The 19,777-nt window shown below is 47.0% G+C and overlaps 1 protein-coding gene across 1 annotated transcript in view; it reads left to right on the top strand.

Annotated features, from left to right (window-relative positions):
* Nucleotides 1–14,260: 14,260 nt before the first annotated feature.
* The window catches only part of CLSPN (claspin), a 90,963-nt gene continuing 85,446 nt past the window's right edge, over nt 14,261–19,777 (top strand). Inside the window, exon 1 of the mRNA XM_040337316.1 lies at nt 14,261–14,362. Coding sequence (XP_040193250.1) covers nt 14,339–14,362 — 24 coding nt within the window. The 5' untranslated portion in view covers nt 14,261–14,338. The remainder of the gene's footprint in view (nt 14,363–19,777) is intronic.

Genomic DNA, 19,777 nt, shown 5'->3' with positions numbered 1-19,777 from the left:
TACACTGTTATACAAGCTTTACACTCACTACTTTACATTGTAGCAAAGTGTCATTTCTTCAGTGTTGTCACATGAAAAGATATAATAAAATATTTACAAAAATGTGAGGGGTGTACTCACTTTTGTGAGATACTGTATTTATCAGTAATAAAACACAGTATTGTATAGTATACTTACTTCTAGCAATAAGAGTGGTCAAATCAAGAACATTCAATGTGGATCTCCATAGCAAAGTGCAGTAATATACACCCGAATCTTGGCTCTGCACATCATGTATTTCTAACCTAGCACTATTTCCAACATTATCACAATTATATTTAGGTACACTCGTTCTTTTTAGGCAAGAACGGATTAATTGAGGGGGTTCTCCTATTTTGAGAGTGCGTCTGAACCAGGTTATTGCACTGCCACGATCTAGAGTTATACTGGAATGACAGAAAATGTTAGCTGTGCTTTTCTCATCCACAAACAGCGTTTTTTCAGGAGGGTAGGATGACAAGTTAACCGCCAAACCTGGAAAATAGAAGCACAAGCAAATAACAGAACTGGTATATTTTTAAATATGTTTGCATTACTCATACTGAAATACTGAAATATTTCAGTACTCAAATAACAAAATATTTCCAAATTACATTTCAAGTGTGCTTATACTAATATATTTATCAGGATGCATATACAGTAGTACAGTATATATATATATATATATATATATATATATATATATATATATATATATATATATATATATATATATAATTGGCCTGACAGCTAGAAACATGATACTGACAGACATAAGAAATAATGCGTAAATAATAGTAGGTTGTGACATTTTCACCTGTGGGGTATATTTTTTGCCATGTTGCAAAGCATCATGTCCACCACATGTATGCAACCCCATCCGGCTGTCTTTTCAGCCTAAGGCCCCATTCATACATGTGAATTTATGTGTGGTTTAGGTACAGTGCATTAAAAAAAGTCCTGCATGCTGCATTTTTGTTGCCCTTTCATCAAAATGCACATGTATTTATTACAGATACTTATATAGTGCTGTCAATTAACGCAGTACTTTACATATTATACTTTCACATCAGTCCCCACCCTGAAGGAGCTTACAATCTAATGCCGCGTACACACGATCATTTTTCAGCATAAAAAAAAAGTTGTTTTTCAGCATGTCCAAAAAACAACGTTTTCTCAACTTCATCATTAAAACGACGTTGCCTACACACCATCGTTTTTAAAAAATGATCTAGCAAAGCGCGGTGACGTACAACACGTACGACGGCACTATAAAGGGGAAGTTCCATTCGCCTTTGGGCTTCTTTAGCTGATTCCGTGTTAGTAAAAGACGATTCGCGCTTTTCTGTCTGTTATAGCGTGATGAATGTGCTTACTCCATTATGACTGGTAGTTTTACCACAACGAGCGCTCCCGTCTCATAACTTGCTTCTGAGCATGCGCAGGTTTTTTACGTAGTTTTAGCCCACACACGATCATTTTTTACAACCCGAAAAACAACATAGTTTAAAACGACGTTAAAAAATGCAGCATGTTCGAATCTTTTTTTGTCGTTTTTCAGAACCTGAAAACACACGGTCATTTTAAATGACTTTTTTGAAAAACTATGTTTTTTTCATGCCGAAAGATCGTGTGTACGCGGGATAAGGGTCCCTAACTCACATTCATATACAGTATGCATATACTGGGGCCAATTTATGCAGGAGCCAATGAACCTACCAGCATGTCTTTGAAATGTGGGAGGAAACCGGAGTACCCAAAGGAAACCCACACAGGGACAGGGAGAACTTGCAAACTCCGTGCAGCTGGTGCCTAGAGCTGCTAGGCAGAAGTGCTAACCACTTAGCCACTGTGCTGCCCAGTTTATTTGAGATCAATGTAAAACCTAAAACGTAATGCACCAAAAAACACTGTACCAATGTGAACCAGCCCTAAGAGGGCCGCCAGGAGAAGGTAAAACAGTGCTCAACCCCTGATTTTTATCACCCCTGCGGCCACAACTGTAAACAAGTAATAAGATTCACAGTACAAATATTTACATGTGAAATCTGGCATTGTGAATAACAATTGTCACCTGTATCTATAATTCTGGCTGTTATGCACCAGAAAAGTGCTGCAACAGTCACACTCAAATAAGTAGCAGTATTTGATCTTACTTTACCTTTGCAGAGCAGCACCTGCAGCATTAAACATAACCAAATCATGTCCTCAGCACAGGAGAGATACGTAACTTGTGTATCGGCGTAGATGAATCTCATTTCACAGGAAATGGTCCACTGTTAAATTTCTGACTTTCAGCATGCATCTCAAGAGCAGGATACACAAACCAAATAGTAGTAAACTTTCAGTATGATTAGCTGCAAGGTATGTGGTGAGCCTGGTCAAGATTTGTTATTGAATATGTACCTCATGGAAATGTAGGGGAGCACTTGCTTATTTCTTCACACCCCTGCTACTTAGTAATTATTACATTTCGGGTCACAGAACATTTTCAAATTCATAACACTAGGGTTATGCTGACAACTTCAGATGATTGGACACTGGCAAAAAAGGAAAAACAGGAAGTCCTCACTCAGCTCAGCTGTAACCTCTCTTCGTTAAAGCGGAGCTCCGCCAATTTAGTCAGCAACTACAAATACTGCAGATAAGGACACTTACCTGTCCAGCCCACCCGTGATGTCGGCCCCTGAAGCTGATCTCTCCCTCGGCTCTCGGGTGGAGGTGCCGCCATTTTCGGTAAGGGAATCAGGAAGTGAAGCCTTGAGTCTTCACTTCCTGGTTCCCTACTGCGCATGCGCAACTCGCGCTGCGCATTCCCACTGGTCCCTGCTGTCTTTTGGGACCTGTGTGTCTCCCAGAAAACAGCAGGGTATATTGTGGTAGTGCCATAAACGTATGAAAAAAGAGTCTCTGCCCACATCCCTAAATAAAGTACAAAATGGGAAACTTTTCCTCTGTGGGACTTTGAAAGGCAGAGAATCTTCAAAAACGATCAGATTGTATCAAAATGTTATTAGAATAAGTTAAAATGTAGTATACTTGATAATAAAAAAATAGGATGGGTATATACAATTATATAGGTGAAATATCAAGAGACAGTTACACAGACAAAAAACACCACTTGACTCTGTCCTGATAATTAGACTGGGACAGAGAATTCCGACGCATTTCAAGGTTGAAAGTGATGAAACCTCTTCTTCAGGGGCTAGTGGTTAAGTGATTTGTTGTCTAAAATTCAATAAAGAACAAAATAACAGTAAACAATCAGAATACATTACATGTGAATAGATTTTACAATAATCACAATGCAATAATATAATCTAGATTCTAACCGTTATGACGGTATGCGAGGTGAGATACTTGATAATCGCTACATCTCACCTCGCATTGTGTCATGTATCGGATAAGACCAGAACTGTGTGGAATGCTACAGAGAAAACCCAAACATGTGTAAATGAAATATAATGATTTATTAAAGATAAGTGAAATAATATAAATACAGCCACCTCCAATACCACACTGTGCACAGCAATCAATACCAAACAGAACCCACAAATAATAACAGTAACAGACAAATATATACACAAGTAATGGGGAAGACCAGAATCATAAACAGGGCCGGGCCAGGCCAGGGTTGTCAACGGGAGGTCAGCAGCTGGGGAAAGGGGGAAAAAAAGGGACAAGGAGAAGATGGATCACAGGAGGGATGGGTACAGATACAAGACTCAGGGCTCAGGGCTCAGGGTTCAGGTAACAGACAGGAGCAGGACCAGCAGCAGGTACAGATACAGAGCTTCTCATGTTCAGGGTGCAAGGAAAGATACCAGGGCATGTATGAGTGTGTCTGCCGGTATTTATACACATCTCCTGCAATCAGACTCAGGTGATGCCTGATTGCAGGAGATGATGATGGCCCCACACTGCCAGGAACCACCTGCTGGTGGACGCCAGTACTGCGGCCCAAAGATCACATAATACCACCACCAGAGGAAAGCTCCCCTGGCAGTCTGGAACTGCCAGGAGACATCTGCTGGTGAACCACAGTACTGCATGCCCAATATCAGGCAGTGTCATCAATGGATGGAACCTTCCCTGATACATTGTAAGGGACAGTGGCGGCTGGTGCTCAAAATTTTTTGGGGGCGCAAACGAAAAAAAAAAAAAAATTGCAGCCTCACTGTGCCTATCAAATGCAGCCACTGTGCCATCAATTGTCACCATTGTGCAATGCCATCAAACGCAGTCACTGTGCCATTAATTGTCACCACTGTGCCATGCCATCAAACGCAGCCACTGTGTCATCAATTGTCACCACTGTGCCGTGCCATCAATTGTCACCACTGTGCCATGCCATCAAACACAGCCACTGTGCCAATTGTCACCACTGTGCCCATTGTTGCCACTGTGCATGTCACTGTGCTGTGCCCTTTAATTGTTGCCACTGTGCCCATTGTTGTCACTGTGCTGTGCCCTTTAATTGTTGCCACTGTGCCCGTTGTTGTCACTGTGCTGTGCCCTTTAATTGTTGCCACTGTGCCCATTGTTGTCACTGTGCTGTGCCCTTTAATTGATGCCACTGTGGCCTTTGTCACCGCTGTGCCCTTTAATTGTTGCCACTGTGCCCATTGTTGTCACTGTGCTGTGCCCTTTAATTGATGCCACTGTGCCCCTTGTCGCCTCTGTGCCCATTGTCGCTGCTGTTCCGCTGGCTCTGATAGGCACTTCCGCTCAGCCAACCAGCTGCCGTTATTCAGGTAACCGGCGCCCAAGGTCCAGTTATCTGAATAGATTGACTACAGGAGTGGCCGCCACTGGTAAGGGACTGAACCAGAATCCGGCCCGGTTTTTCCAGCCTCTGTGGCAGGCTGGGTTCCGGTTAAGGTGACCACATTTCCAAACTACAATTCAGGGACACCCTCCCTTCCCAAAAACCAGCTTGTGCTGTAACAAATCACAGCACAGTGATTGGACACAAGAGGCGAGATTTATGATTTCTCCAATCACAAACAGGGAGCGGGGATTGTGCTTCTCCAGGCATTCTTGGCCAGGACATGAACTGTCAGTGAGTAAAGCGGTGATGTGGCAGCCTTTTTTTGGGGCATCAGATTGGCCTGGGGGGTGGCTGTGCCAGTTTCATTCCAATCCAGGACACGTGGTCACCCTAGTTCCGGACCACATGTGGTCGGCAGGGCCGATCCACCCTATAGGCTCACTATGCAAGCTGCTTAGGGCCCCGCAAAGCTGCAGAGGGCCCCCCAAATTACTAGAGGCCCCGCCTGGTGAGTGAGAAGTCATTTTTGGCCCCTCATCCCGCCTCTCAACTCGCTGGCTGCATGGGCGAAGAGGTAAGAATAAGAAGTCAGCCCCCCCCCCCCCCCCAGCTTCTCACTTTAATGTAAGATGTCATTCCCCCCCTTCTCAACTTTAATCTTTAATGTGACATGGCTCATTTTGCTTAGGACCCCAGGGAGGTCAGGATCGGCACTGGTGGTCGGGTCCACTGGGGTCCACAGTCAGCTGGACTTTAAAGATCCAGGGGGAGAGCATAGCAGGGCTCTGTTTTTGAGACTCAGGAGGGAATCTGAGTAAGAGGAGCTCAGTTTGTTTGGACTGGAAAATATAAGGTTTGCTTTACCTCGTGTTTTGTGGGTGACGGGGACCAGCCCCGCACCATATAGAGAGCAGCTATGTGTTTAGTTTAGCGCCGGACGGCAAGGATTTGATTTACTGTTTTTTTTTGTTTTGTTTTTACTTTGCAAACCTGTAAATAAAACTGGCATCCACCAGATTTCAAGAAACTGCCTGTACGCCGACCTTCATTCAAAAGAAAAGGTGATCCCCACAAGCTAATCTCCCACACGTGGTGGAGAATGCGGGCAATTTCTAAACATGGAGGAGATGTTAAAGGCCCTGCTACAGGCCAATGCAGCTCAGCGGGAAATCAACCGTGGGGGGCTCAGCAGGAAATGAGCAGGTAAATTGCAGAGGCCGCTGCAGCACAACAGGTGGCCCAGCAAGAGATGTACCGCCAAGTCGCAGAGGCCGCTGCAGCACAACAGGTAGGAGATGAACCGACAGTTTGCAGAGGCTCTGGAACTGAAAAAGGGGTCCACACCTCCTGTGTCAGCGAAACCAAAGTGCCTCCTGCCACCTGCAAAAAAATTACACCTGCGGATGATGTTGAGGCATAACTTGCAATTTTCGAGAGAGTCGCTGTCTGTGAAGGATGGCCAAAAGAACAGTGGGCAGATCTGTTGGCCCCATTTCTAACAGGAGAACCTCAAAAGGCCTATTTTGATCTTAAACCAGATAGGGCCAAGGACTGTGAGACATAGTCCTTGGCCTTATAGAGACACCGTATAGAGAGCAGCTCTGTGTTTAGTTTAGCGCTGGACAGCAAGGATTTGATTTACGATTTTGTTTTTTGTTTTTTTTACTTTGCAAAGCTGTAAATAAAACTGGCATCCACCAGATTTTAAGAAACTGCCTGTACGCTGACCTTCATTCAAAAGAAAAGGTGATCCCCATAAGCTAATCCCCCACACCGTGTCTTTCTTGAAAATCACCAATAGCATCCATTTGAACAAAACAGGCAGAAAATCCGCTGCCGAGAATAAGACCGATGGAGAAAACTTGTAAGGGAAGGGGGAGGCTCGTGGGACCATAATCAGGGCCAGACACAAAGGGCACCCTGTGACCGAAATGAAACCACCGACTATCAACACTGGAAAAATGTCCCTCACATTTCTAGAGTCTAGAGAAGGAGGGGAGGAAAATTAAAAATAAAGACAGCGGGGGACAGGAAGTGGCATATCTATGCCTGGGGTGGGAGCAAAATACCTGTATTATATAATCTTTATTTATTTATAGAAATATTATTTTATGTCATAACGGTCAAATACGACAAGGTACATACAGAATTGTCCAACTGTGTATCTAAACAGTATACGAAGCAATAGGCCCAATTGGCCATCCAACAAAGAGGATATAAGAGACAAAGGTGTCTATTACGTGTGTAGCGCCTATGTACTTATCAGTACAGGTGCTATCGTTAAATTTAGCGGGATGAGAGACTTACTTGCTCTCAATCATGTTGATTTATTCAAATTTGGCTGTCGCAAACCATGAACTGTTCTGTGGATCATTCTGTGTTCAGAGATGGCGTTTCATCTCTGGATGACAGGTGGCGCCAGAGGGGTCCAGGCGGGGCAGCTTCTTCCCAGCAGCCAGTTAGAGGAGTTATCCCTAGCGGAGCATGCTGGGAGGGGTATTTCTGTGGCGGAGGCCATTACTCGGGGTTCTTTGCGGGTTCCTGGTTCCACACCTTTAGGGTGTGCGCACATCACGGGCCCCGGCGATATGGCCTACCAGGCTGGGGCGCACGTGCTACGCGGAGTTCCTGACTCTGGGCTCTCATGGCCCGGAGCAAATGCTGCAAAGGGACCCCAGTGATTGACTGGGTTCCCCATCCCTCACCAAGAAGATCCCAAGCGAGTTGTGCTGTTCGATGGGGAGTCGGTCTGAGGTAAACCCTCAGACGAACCATTGGGGATCTGGTTGGCTGGACACTGACAGGTTGTATGCTGCAAACTGTCAGTCGGTGACTCAAGGACACAAGGTCTACCTGAGGGAGATTTAGACTAATCATTGACAGAAAGGATTCGCTCTACCAATCATGCTCTTGATACACCGGGCCTGTGGCAGAGGTCCTTTCCAATCCTAAAGTTCAATAGAGCTGGGTCTGTGGCAGAGACCTACAGTATTCCTCCCTCAAAAGCTATAAGTGACGCTCTGGCTGCCAGGCCTGTGAGAGGGGTCTGTCCAGGGGCACTTTACCCACTCTGGCTGGAGTGGCGACGTGACAGGTGAAATTATTTGGAGGCAGGACTGCTTCTTCTATCCATGGCCTGAATCTGTGAAGTTTATTCTCTTTTCACCAATCTAACCTGTCCACCTCAAGTTGACTGTTGGTCGTGTTGGACCAGAAATAAAGCATTGAAAACGTCAACCAACAGTCTGGACATTCTGTTACTGCTCTCATCACTATCCTACCCCTGGACACATCACCGAGGTAACTTAAATACGCCGATCTCAAATCTAATCAGCGGCTCCTTCGGGGCTGGAGCTACACGTGGTCAGAAGAACATATAAATCCTATCATTATGAGGGTGTCCCCAATCACTCTATTGGACCCAGGGGACAATTAAGGTTAGATATCACCAAGTCGGACAGGTAAACATAAACAAAAAGGGGGAAAGGGAAAAAAAGAACAAAGAAAGGTGTACTCATGCAAATTATATGAGCATATCTGCAGCAGTGAATTCAAATGTTATACCGGATCTAAAATCGTTCTGACAATTACTCCACTCCCGTTAGGGGACCAGTCCGTTGGACACGAGTACGTAGGTTCCCCCTCAACGTAATGAATCCATGTGGCCCCTATGCTATACCATTTGTCATACCTATCCTTACATTTCGCCATCCACTCCTCTGCAGCCTTAATATTATTCCGAGAGGCTTGGTATTTGGCTATTCTTCCAATAAACGGGGATCAATCTCCTAGCCGCATTCAAAAGGTGAGGCAGTACTGATTTTTGGTAAAGGCCGAGAGAAATGGGACATGAAGGAGGAAGCCCAGTGGAGAATCAGGAAGGTCAACGTCCAGTATAATTTTAGGAAGTTAAATTTTTGGGTGGAACTCCGCTTCAAGCCATGCTCAAGTTTTTTTTTTTTTTTGCTAGTGTCTTAGGTGATGTCAGTACAGTTCTCTGCACGAAAATAGCTACCGGTAGCTTCTCTATAGTTTCGGCTGGGATTAGGAGACTGGCGTGTGGGCAGGTTGCCTACTGTGTTTATTTTAGGTCAGTCAGTGTAGTCAGGACAGGTCAGTGTAGTCAGGACAGGTCAGTGTATGCAGGTCAGTGTAGTCAGGTCAGTGTATGCAGGACAGGTCAGTGTAGTCAGTGTATGCAGGACAGGTCAGTGTAGTCAGGACAGGTCAGTGTATGCAGGTCAGTGTAGTCAGGTCAGTGTATGCAGGACAGGTCAGTGTATGCAGGACAGGTCAGTGTAGTCAGGTCAGGACAGGTCAGTGTAGTCAGGTCAGTACAGGTCAGTGTAGTCAGGTCAGGACAGGTCAGTGTATGCAGGTCAGGTCAGTGTAGTCAGGACAGGTCAGTGTAGTCAGGACGGTGGGCCGATGGCTCAGTGGGCCGTTTTTTTAAAACAGAGATGCCGCTTGGAGAACTTTTTGTAACGCCCTGGCAGCGCCCCAGTGTGAAAGCACTCAGGCTTTTACACTGGGACTGCAGCGGAAGCGTTTTTCAGTCGCTTTACAGGCGCTATTTTTAGCCCAAAAGCGCCTAAAAAACGCCTCAGTGTAAAAAGGGGTTCTACACTCACCCCCTCTCTTTTACACTCACTCTCTTTTGTCTTACACTCACCCCCTCTCTCTCTCTTTCTCACCCTCTCATGGTATACAATAATGGATGTAGGGGCCTTTTGGTGGGCGTGATTTTTTTGGGGGGGGGGCAGCATTTTATTGAATTAAAGTGGGCCGGTCTGGATGAAGTCCAGGGCCAAATTTTTGTCCCAGTCCAGCCCTGGTCAGGACAGGTCAGTGTATGCAGGTTAGGACAGGTCAGTGTAGTCAGGACAGGTCAGTGTATGCAGGTCAGGTCAGTGTAGTCAGTGTAGGCAGGTCAGATCAGTGTAGGCAGGTCAGGTGAGTGTAGGCAGGTCAGTGTAGTCAGGACAGGTCAGTGTAGTCAGGACAGGTCAGTGTAGTCAGTGTATGCAGGACAGGTCAGTGAAGTCAAGTCAGTGTAGTCAGGTCAGTGTATGCAGGTTATGTCAGTGTGTGTGTGTACTGACACTCACGTAGGTCAAGGGTATGTGTGTCAGGTAGGTCCCCCCCCCCCAGTGCCGGCTTGGCTTACATCTCCTTTCACACCTGCCCCACTGCTCTACCCCCGCTTTTCTGTCCCACTCCCACCACTGAACCCCCCTGCTCATCTGTCCCATCACTGTAACTCCCTTCTCATCTGAGATTTGTAGTGGCAACCAAGCAAATCATCTTACTCCCAGATGATGAACTGGGCTAGCAGGACAGTTATTGGCTTCAGCAGTGGCCAATGACAGTCCTCCTCCTGGAAACAGGTGCAGATGCGGCGTGGGGAAATTCAGAAATTGGAATTCATTAGTATCTCACTGACACTTCCCTGCGCTGCGCTGCTGATGAGAAGGTAGTCGAGTGCCGGCAAAAGAGGCTTAGGCCTCGTACAGACGAGGGGTTATCCGCTGGAAACGGTCCGCCGGACCGTTTCCAGCAGACATTCCTCCTCCGGATTTTGATCCGATGGCTTGTACACACCATCGGATCAAAATCCGCGCGGAAAACATCCGCGGTCACGTGTCGCGACGATGACGCGGCAACGTGCGCGAAGCTGGAAGGTAAACACTTCCACCCATGCGTCGAATCATTACGACGCATGCGAGGGATGGGAGCGGACGGACTGATCCGGTGAGTCTGTACAGATGACCGGATCAGTCCGCTGGACTGGATCCCAGCGGATAGATTTTGTAGCATGCTACAAAATTTTTATCCGCTGGGAATCCGTCGGCTGGATTTTTATCCGCCGAAAATTGTCCGCTCGGGCCTACACACGACCGGATCTATCCGCTGGAACTGATCCGCGGATCAATCCCAGCGGATAGATCCTCTCGTCTGTACGAGGCCTTAGGCCCCGTACACACGACCAAACATGTCTGCTGAAACTGGTCCGCGGGCCAGTTTCAGCAGACATGTTCGGTCGTGTGTAGGCCCGAGCGGGCAGGATTCCAGCAAACATTTGCCCGCCGGGCCTTTTCCCAGCGGACAAATATTCCTTGACTTGTTTTAAAACAGTCCGCTGGAATCCTGCCCGCTCGGACATGTTTGGTCATCTGTACAGACCTACCGTACATGTCCGAGCGCCCGCCATCCCTCGCATGCGTCAAATGACTTCTACGCATGCGTGGAAGCATTTAACTGGCCGGCCCGCCCACGTCGCCGTGTCATCGCCGTGGCGACGCCGCGGACACGCCCCGCGTATTGTTTACGCGCGGATTTCTGTACGATGGTTAGTACAGCCATCGTACAGAAATCCCCGGCCAGACATGTACGGTGAAAACGGTCCGGCGGTCGTCTGTACACGGCCTTAGAGTGCCGCTTGCGGCACCAGTGCGGGGGGTTGTCTACCCCTGTTCTATCAGATTACTGCTACCCATCACATTATGTAACGGAAGTGGCGTTCTAACCAAAAATTACTTACTGCGCATGCGCTATGTGTTCCAACGCGCTATGCATTTCAAATGCTTCATGATCTGATGGGTAGGAGTAATCTGATAGAACACCTATGTGGACATCTTAATACACTTAGCTATTTCTTGAATTTCAGAGTAATTTCAGCAATAAAGCGAGCGTATATAAATAAATATACTATATTGACATCTGTGATGCTGTTTTGATGTTACATTTTGAAAGAAGCTGGACGCCAGCAGTAGGAAGGCGGCAAAGGCCATGTTGGTACACTCCACACTGCTCTGCACTAAACCTTTGGCCTTTCAAAATTATACATCCAAACAGCATCACAGATGTCAATATACTATATTTATTTACATACGCTCACTTTATTGCTAAAATTCAAGATGTAGCTGGGTGTAGTAAGATGTCCACATAGGTGTTCTATCAGACTAGCGCTACCTGTCAGATCATAAAGTGTTTGGAACGCATAGTGACATGGAACGCATGTTGGAATGAATGGTGCCTGTGCAGTAAGTAATTTTTGGTTGTAACGTCACTTCCGTTACACGCATTCTGCAGGTCTGTCCCGGGCACCTTCACTCTGGGACAATACAGTGTCCCGGAATGAAACTGACACAGGTCCCAGCATGAACCCCTCAGAGCTTAAGATGTGACACCCGCCCAACTAATGAAGAACTACAGGTCCCAGCATAGATCTGTGAAATCTATGGGGTCACACTCTTAGATCTTACGGGTTCATGCTGGGAGTTTCAAATTTGGGGGGGGGGGGTCACATCTTTAGATATCAGGTGTTCATGCTGGGACTGGTAGTCCTTTACTTTGGGGTTTGTGTGACCTCCCCAAAGTTAAGGACTATGGGTCCTAGCATGATCCCCCCCCAGAGCTGAAGATGTGAGACCCCGCCCCCCCCCAAAATAGTGAAGAACTACAGGTCCCAGCATAAACCTATGAAATCTATGGGATCACACCCTTAGATCTCAGGGGGTTCATGCTGGGTGTTGTTGTCCTTCAAATTTGGGGGGGGGGTCACATCTTTAGATATGAGGAGTTCATGCTGGGACTTGTAGTCCTTCGCTTTTGGGGGGATGTGACCCCCAAAAGTGAAGGACTACAGGTCCCACCATGAACCCCTCAGAGCTGAAGATGTGACCCCCCCCCCCCAAAAAACAGTGAAGAACTACAGGTCCCAGGATGAACCAGCGAAATCTATGGATGGTCACAAAATTTTTTTTCTTTTTTTAGGAAAGGGGGGGGGGGGGGTGTCCCTGAATGGCAGTTTGGAAATGTGGTCACCCTACCACCCACTTACCCACAAAACCCCTTGCCATCCTCTGCTCTTCTTGATGACCTCATCCTTGGTGAAAGAGAGAGAGCATAGCAACCATATTGGAAAAGGGCAAACAAACACTGCATAGCAAGAGTATACACTTGGAAAATGGGCAAAGAAATTATCACATCGCTACACATCTATTAAATCTTCTGCCCTTGTTGTTTTAACTTTGGATAGTAAAACATTTTTTTTCTGCCAATAAATACCTTCTACAGCCCTCTTCCTGTTTCTTGTCTGGTCATTAGCCTAGGCTTATACAGAAAAAAGGGGGGTCCCCAGAGAGGATTGGGACTTTGAAGGCAACCAATTAAAAATAAAACAAAATAAGTAGAACATAAATGTATTAAATAGAGTTTAAGAAGTCAATCATGTAGACACCATTAATTGACTGGTACATAAAAACAGTATAAAGATAACAAACACAGTCACAATAATTGTGGTTTGATATTGATGGTATCTCCAGAGGCCTCACCTTTAGGCTGCATTCACACCTCGGCGTACAAAATCGCGGCGTTTTGTCCCGCGAATTGCGGCGACAAATAGCGGCGTTTTGTACCGCGATTTGCGGCGACAAAACGCCGCGATTGTGAATGCAGCCTTCACCCCCTCTATGGAGATTGTTCACATCTCCTATGCCGAATTTGGCATGTCATTTTTTTTGGGGGGGGGGGGAGTGGGGGCTTCAGGAGGAGTGGGACTTCCTGTCCCACTTCCTCCTTCCGCCGAGGGGCTGCAAAGGCGAATAGTCTAATCGCCTTTTGGCAGCCCCTCCCTGTAGGCGATCGCCTGGGACACGTGACAGGTCCCAGGCGATCGCCTGTCCAATCAGATGGCGCAGCGCCGCTCGTGCATGCGCAGTGAGTGCCCGCCCGTTAAGCCGAAAGCTGTCACGGCCGGGTGCCCACAGTTAGGATGGAGATGCCGGCGGAGAGGGGGGGAGAGGAGCGGAGCTCTGTGCGCCGCGGTGCTGGACGGCATGTTTATTAAAAGCCAGCAGCTACACTTTTTGTAGCTGCTGACTTTTAATAAACATAATAAATGAGTGGAACACCCCTTTAATTTAGCCTAGGCTTATGACATCAGGCATAGCTCTCTCTCTCACTCTCCTGAGAGTTTGCCAGGAAGGGAGGGGGATGAGTCATAAGAGGGCAAATGGAAGCTGCAGAGCTGGAGGTGTGTATGTGTAAAGCCAGGAAGTGAACAGGCAGAAGATTCAGCTGCTCACGGATGCAGCCAGACTCAGTGGAGCAAAACTTCTGCAGCATATTTGGCAAGTACAGAATCCCAGTATATATAAAAAAATATGCAAAGCTGTTGGAGGGAAGCTTCAGAATGGCAAAGATGTTTTTATTACAAATTATGTGAGCAGACTGCAGTTCCTCTTTAAAGTTCAATTTGGTATCAAGACGGTATTGATAAATATTCCCAATAAATTATCAACATGTTCGCATTTCAACTCCTTTTTTCATCCCCAGTACTATACCACACTATAAATTCGGAAGTGACATTGGAGTGCACACAATAACACGCTACAGAACCAAAGCGAGTGTTGGAACGCACAAACACTCTACCCCCTACAGTTGTTGTGATTGGAGAACAATCCGGTGGTCCCGCCTCCCGTCCAGAGCGCCAATTCTGAGGCGGCTGCTGTGTGTATTGGCGGGAGCTGTCACCGGGAGAACACTATGGCTGCCGTGTCCGAGCCTCAGGTACTGGCCGCTCTCTCTATCTTTGTGTTTGTGTTTTATAGTGTTGTCATTACGGTTGCTTGTATTTGGAAAAGGCAGGAAGTAGTTGTGAGCGTCTTGGGCTACTGGAGAGTGCACGTCCAGGCTTTTGTTGCAGCTCTGTAGTGAGCCTCTTGTGGTGGGCACTGGGCAGCATGAATCCATTAGGTGCATGTGTCCTGTGAGTGTGCTTAAGGACAGGCCTTCTACATACAATAGATACAATGTTATACATTTTATGTTTTCTTTTTGAGGGGGGTGGGTAGTATCTTGTTCTTGGTGCTTGCCCTAAAAGATGTTATCCATCTAACCAAGACATATACAAGTAAAATGAGCTCTCTCCTAAAAGAAATGAGGGGGCTGCCATTCGTCTCCCCTTCAGGAAATAATAGTTTGTTGTGAAGAGTTCCACCTTCAATAGTTACACTCCAGTCTCAGTCCTTTTATCATAAATGTTCTGTACTGAGTAGGTACCCCCCCCCCCCCCCTTCTATTGGTGAGCACAATAAGGGATCCTTCACAACACTGCAGGTTAAAACACTCCATTTATATTGATATGGGGGCCTTGTCGGTGCACCTCAGTCCCATTTATATTTGGGGGGGGGGGGGTCGGTGTACCTCAGTCCCATTTATATTGATATGGGGGGGGGGGTGTCGGTGTACCTCAGTCCCATTTATATTGATATGGGGGGGGGGGTGTCGGTGTACCTCTGTCCCATTTATATTGATATGGGGGGGGGGTGTCGGTGTACCTCTGTCCCATTTATATTGATATGGGGGGGGGGGGGGGTGTCGGTGTACCTCAGTCCCATTTATATTGATATGGGGGGGTGTCGGTGTACCTCAGTCCCATTTATATTGATATGGGGGGGTGTCGGTGTACCTCAGTCCCATTTATATTGATATGGGGGGGGGGGGGTGTCGGTGTACCTCAGTCCCATTTATATTGATATGGGGGGGGGGGTGTCGGTGTACCTCAGTCCCATTTATATTGATATGGGGGGGGGGGGGTGTCGGTGTACCTCAGTCCCATTTATATTGATATGGGGGGGGTGTCGGTGTACCTCAGTCCCATTTATATTGATATGGGGGGGGGGGGGTTGTCGGTGTACCTCAGTCCCATTTATATTGATATGGGGGGGGGGGTTGTCGGTGTACCTCAGTCCCATTTATATTGATATGGGGGGGGGGGGGGTGTCGGTGTACCTCAGTCCCATTTATATTGATATGGGGGGGGGTCGGTGTACCTCAGTCCCATTTATATTGATATGGGGGGGGGGGGGGTCGGTGTACCTCAGTCCCATTTATATTGATATGGGGGGGGGGGGGGGTGTCGGTGTACCTCAGTCCCATTTATATTGATAGGGGGGGGTGTCGGTGTACCTCAGTCCCATTTATATGGGGGGGGTGTCGGTGTACCTCAGTGCAGATAAAACTGGGCCTGACCCTTTGTTGGTGAAGCAGCACACTACAACACACTGCAGGTCCGTTCAAGGAACCGTTCATACTGGGGCGATTTCTGCTCCATCTGTCACGCACAACAATGGAAATCGCACTATTAAAATACTCCGTGATGCTTCTTCACATCAATGCGTCATGGTGTCGTGAGATTTTTGGTGCAGATACAGCATAGTGCATTTTTGGCCCCATAGACTTTAATGAGTGTACATGTAAAATGCATGTACCTGTATTGTGTTAATGCATTTTAACCACTTAAGGACCGGACCAATATGCTGCCTAAAGACCCAAGGTGTTTTTACAGTTCGGGACTGCGTCGCTTTAACAGACAATTGCGCGGTCGTGCGACGTGGCTCCCAAACAAAATTGGCGTCCCTTTTTCCCCACAAATAGAGCTTTCTTTTGGTGGTATTTGATCACCTCGGCGGTTTTTATTTTTTGCGCTATAAACAAAAATAGAGCGACAATTTTGAAAAAAATGCAATATTTTTTACTTTTTGCTATAATAAATATCCCCCAAAAACATATATAACATTTTTTTTCCCTCAGTTTAGGCCGATACGTCTTCTTGTACCTATTTTTGGTAAAAAAAAAAATCGCAATAAGCGTTTATCGATTGGTTTGCGCAAAATTTATAGCATTTACAAAATAGGGGATAGTTTTATTGCATTTTTATTAATTATTTATTTTTTTACTACTAATGGCGGCGATCAGCGTTTTTTTTTTTTTTTTCGTGACTGCGACATTATGGCGGACACTTCGGACAATTTTGACACATTTTTGGGACCATTGTCATTTTCACAGCAAAAAATGCATTTAAATTGCATTGTTTATTGTGAAAATGACAGTTGCAGTTTGGGAGTTAACCACAGGTGGCGCTGTAGGATTTAGTGTTCACCTAGTGTGTGTTTACAACTGTAGGGGGGTGTGGCTGTAGGAATGACGTCATCGATCGAGTCTCCCCTATAAAGGGATCACTCGATCGATGCAGCACCATAGTGAAGCACGGGGAAGCCGTGTTTACATACGGCTCTCCCCATTCTTCAGCTCCGGGGAGCGATCGCGACTATAAACAAATAGCCGCGCCGTCGTCCCGGATCGCTCCCCGAGGGAACCCGACTGCCGCGTGTAGCGGGGGGGGGGTCCCGATCGAACCCCCGGACCCACGTCTAGGCAGGGACGTACAGGTACGCCAATGTGCCTGTACGTGCCATTCTGCCGACGTATATGTACATGCGGCGGTCGGGAAGTGGTTAAGCAGAGTTTTGTGTTTAAAATAATAAAAAAAAAAGTGTGTGAAATGCAGGATTATGCAGCAACACTAGTGTGAACCTACACTAAGGCTGGCCATAGACGGCGCAAATCTCTTTCCTGCGACCATGGGTTACAGGAAAGAAATTTGCTTGATTCCCTCGTCAACACAGACAGTGTTTACAGGGAACTCCCTCCCGGGGAGCCATTATTTACTAAAGAAAATCCACTTTGCACTGCAAGTGCAGTCACTGTAGATCTGAGGGGGACATGCAAGGAAAATAAAAAAAAATATTTTTGCTTGTACACGATTGGATGATAAAAATCAGCAGAGCCTCTCCTCATTTCAGATCTTCCCCTCAGATATACAGCTATTGCACTTCCAAGTGCGCTTGCAGTGCAGAGTGGATTTGCCTTTAGTAAGTCAACCCCACTGTGTTTTTCTGGCGTGGGAGGGGGATGGAGAGCTATCCCTGCCAGAACACAGTGGTTATTGCTAGTAGCTACACTAGCCGCTAGAAATATTGTCTAAAATTCATCAGGCTGGTTGTACCTAGTTTGATCGATCAACTTAGGTACATCCCGCCTGCCCATACATGGTTCAAGTCTCGGTTCTTGCTGCACCGGCCAAGATTTGAACAGGCTATGAACGGCTTTAGGCTAAGTTAACACTTGAAAAGTGATCCACTTCCAGGATGCCTCCTCAATCCCTTAAGGTCTGCCCTATAGCAGTTTTACGGCTACAGGGCGCAACCTGTGCACCGGATCACATATAGCAGTGGTCATCAACCCGGTCCTGCAGGGCCCACGAACAGGCCAGGTTTTATGTATTACCTTGGGGAGATGAAGTCTAGAATACTGTAATCACTGAGGAGCAAATGATATCAGCTGTGATGTATTTCAGTTATCTTGCAAACCTGGCCTGTGAGTGGGCCCTGCAGGACAAGGTTGATGACCACTGACATATAGGACTGAAACAACTAATCAACATAATAGATTATGAGAATAGTTGATAACTATTTTCATAATCAATTAGTTGGTCAGCCGATAAGTTGACCTACATTATTTGTTTACATATCCGGATATCCAGTGCAACGCACATACAGCTTAGTGCCCCATCCATACATGTCAGTAAGGGCCTGAGAACTTGTGAATGTGTGAGGAGCTATGTCTCGTGGGGCACATAGTCCTGGACAGGAAAAGGAAGTGATTTAAAGTGGTTCTAAAGGAGGTAGTCTTTTTGCCTTAATGCAGTGGTTCTCAACCTTTCTTGTGCTGTGACCCCTTGATATAATTTCCCAAGTTGTGGGGACCCCTAACAGTAATATTATTTTTATTTTTGAGAACTGTAGTGGGGACTTTTAATGGCAACTACAATCACAGTTAGTGTTACTCACTTTGTCTCCAGTCTCACTGTGTCTCCGACTTTGTGGTTTCTTCTAGTTGTGACACCTATGCCAAAATCAGGAGATAGTGTCTCCTCCTGTCCTTCACAGTACTTCCCACTTCACATTCCTCACCAGTCAACTGACCTCTAGTCTCTGTATCCAAGCCATGCCGTGAACTAAATGGGCGGCTGCAAAGAGACTGAGTGGGCGGCCATGGGCTCCAGGGACAGCGCAGCTGGGCGGCCACGGGCTCCAGGGACAGCACAGCTGGGCGGCCGCAAAAAGGCTGGGAGAGCAGCACGGCTCCAGGGACAGCCCATCTGAGCGGCTGCGAAAAGGCTGGGAGAGCTGGGCTCCAGGAACAGCGCAGCTGGGCGGCTACGGGCTCCAGGAACAGCGCAGCTGGGCGGCTACGGGCTCCAGGAACAGCGCAGCTGGGCGGCCACAAAAAGGTTGGGAGAGCAGCACAGGCTTCAGAAACAGCCCAGGATTGGGTGAACCCTGGCAAATCGTCATTCGACCCCCGAGGGGGTCCCACCCCCAGGTTGAGAACCACTGCCTTAATGCATTCTATGAATTATGGTGAAAAACGTTCTGGGAGCAGCCACCCCTACTTATTCTTTTCTGAGCCCTATCTCGTTTCAGCGATGTGCATGAGAGCAGCGGCTCTCCTAGTCTCTCCTCACTGGCTCACACAGCAGTGAGAGCCATTGGCTCCTGTCAATTACAGCCAGTGAGCCAATGAGGAGAAAGTGGGGGGCTGGGACAAGCCATGCTCTGTGTGTGAATGGAAGATGTCCATTCACAGGAGCATGACTCTGGAGTGAGCCTGGTCTAGTGCCCCTATAGGACGAGTCTAGCTATTGAGGGCACTTGGCAGTAAGGAGAAGTGTACATCTTCGGCGTGGGGACCCAAAAAGAAGAGGATCGGGGCTGCTTTGTATAACATTGTAGTAATTTTTTTTTTTAATATTTGTACAATTCTAGAATGACTTTAAAGTGATTGTAAACCCACTCTGACATGTTTTACCTACAGGTAAGCCTAGATTAAGGCTTACCTGTAGGTGTTTGCAATATCTCCTAAACCTACACGGGTTAGGAGATATTTGCCACAAAGAATGCACCGTTGTCTACAGCGCATGCGTGCCATAGACAATGGCGCACTGAGAATGCTGATTTTATCAATGGATAATGCCGGCTTTGACAGCTCCCGCGCAGTGACGTCATCACCGCTCCGGCCAATGAGCGCAGGAGCGGCGATACCCGGAAGTAACCTTCCGGAGCGATGTCTGTGGCCGGA

This window comes from Rana temporaria, chromosome 2 (assembly GCF_905171775.1).
Source record: "Rana temporaria chromosome 2, aRanTem1.1, whole genome shotgun sequence".
Classification (NCBI taxonomy): domain Eukaryota; kingdom Metazoa; phylum Chordata; class Amphibia; order Anura; family Ranidae; genus Rana; species Rana temporaria.
Note: the sequence above shows the minus strand (reverse complement) of the source record. Positions and strands in the feature narration are given on the sequence as shown.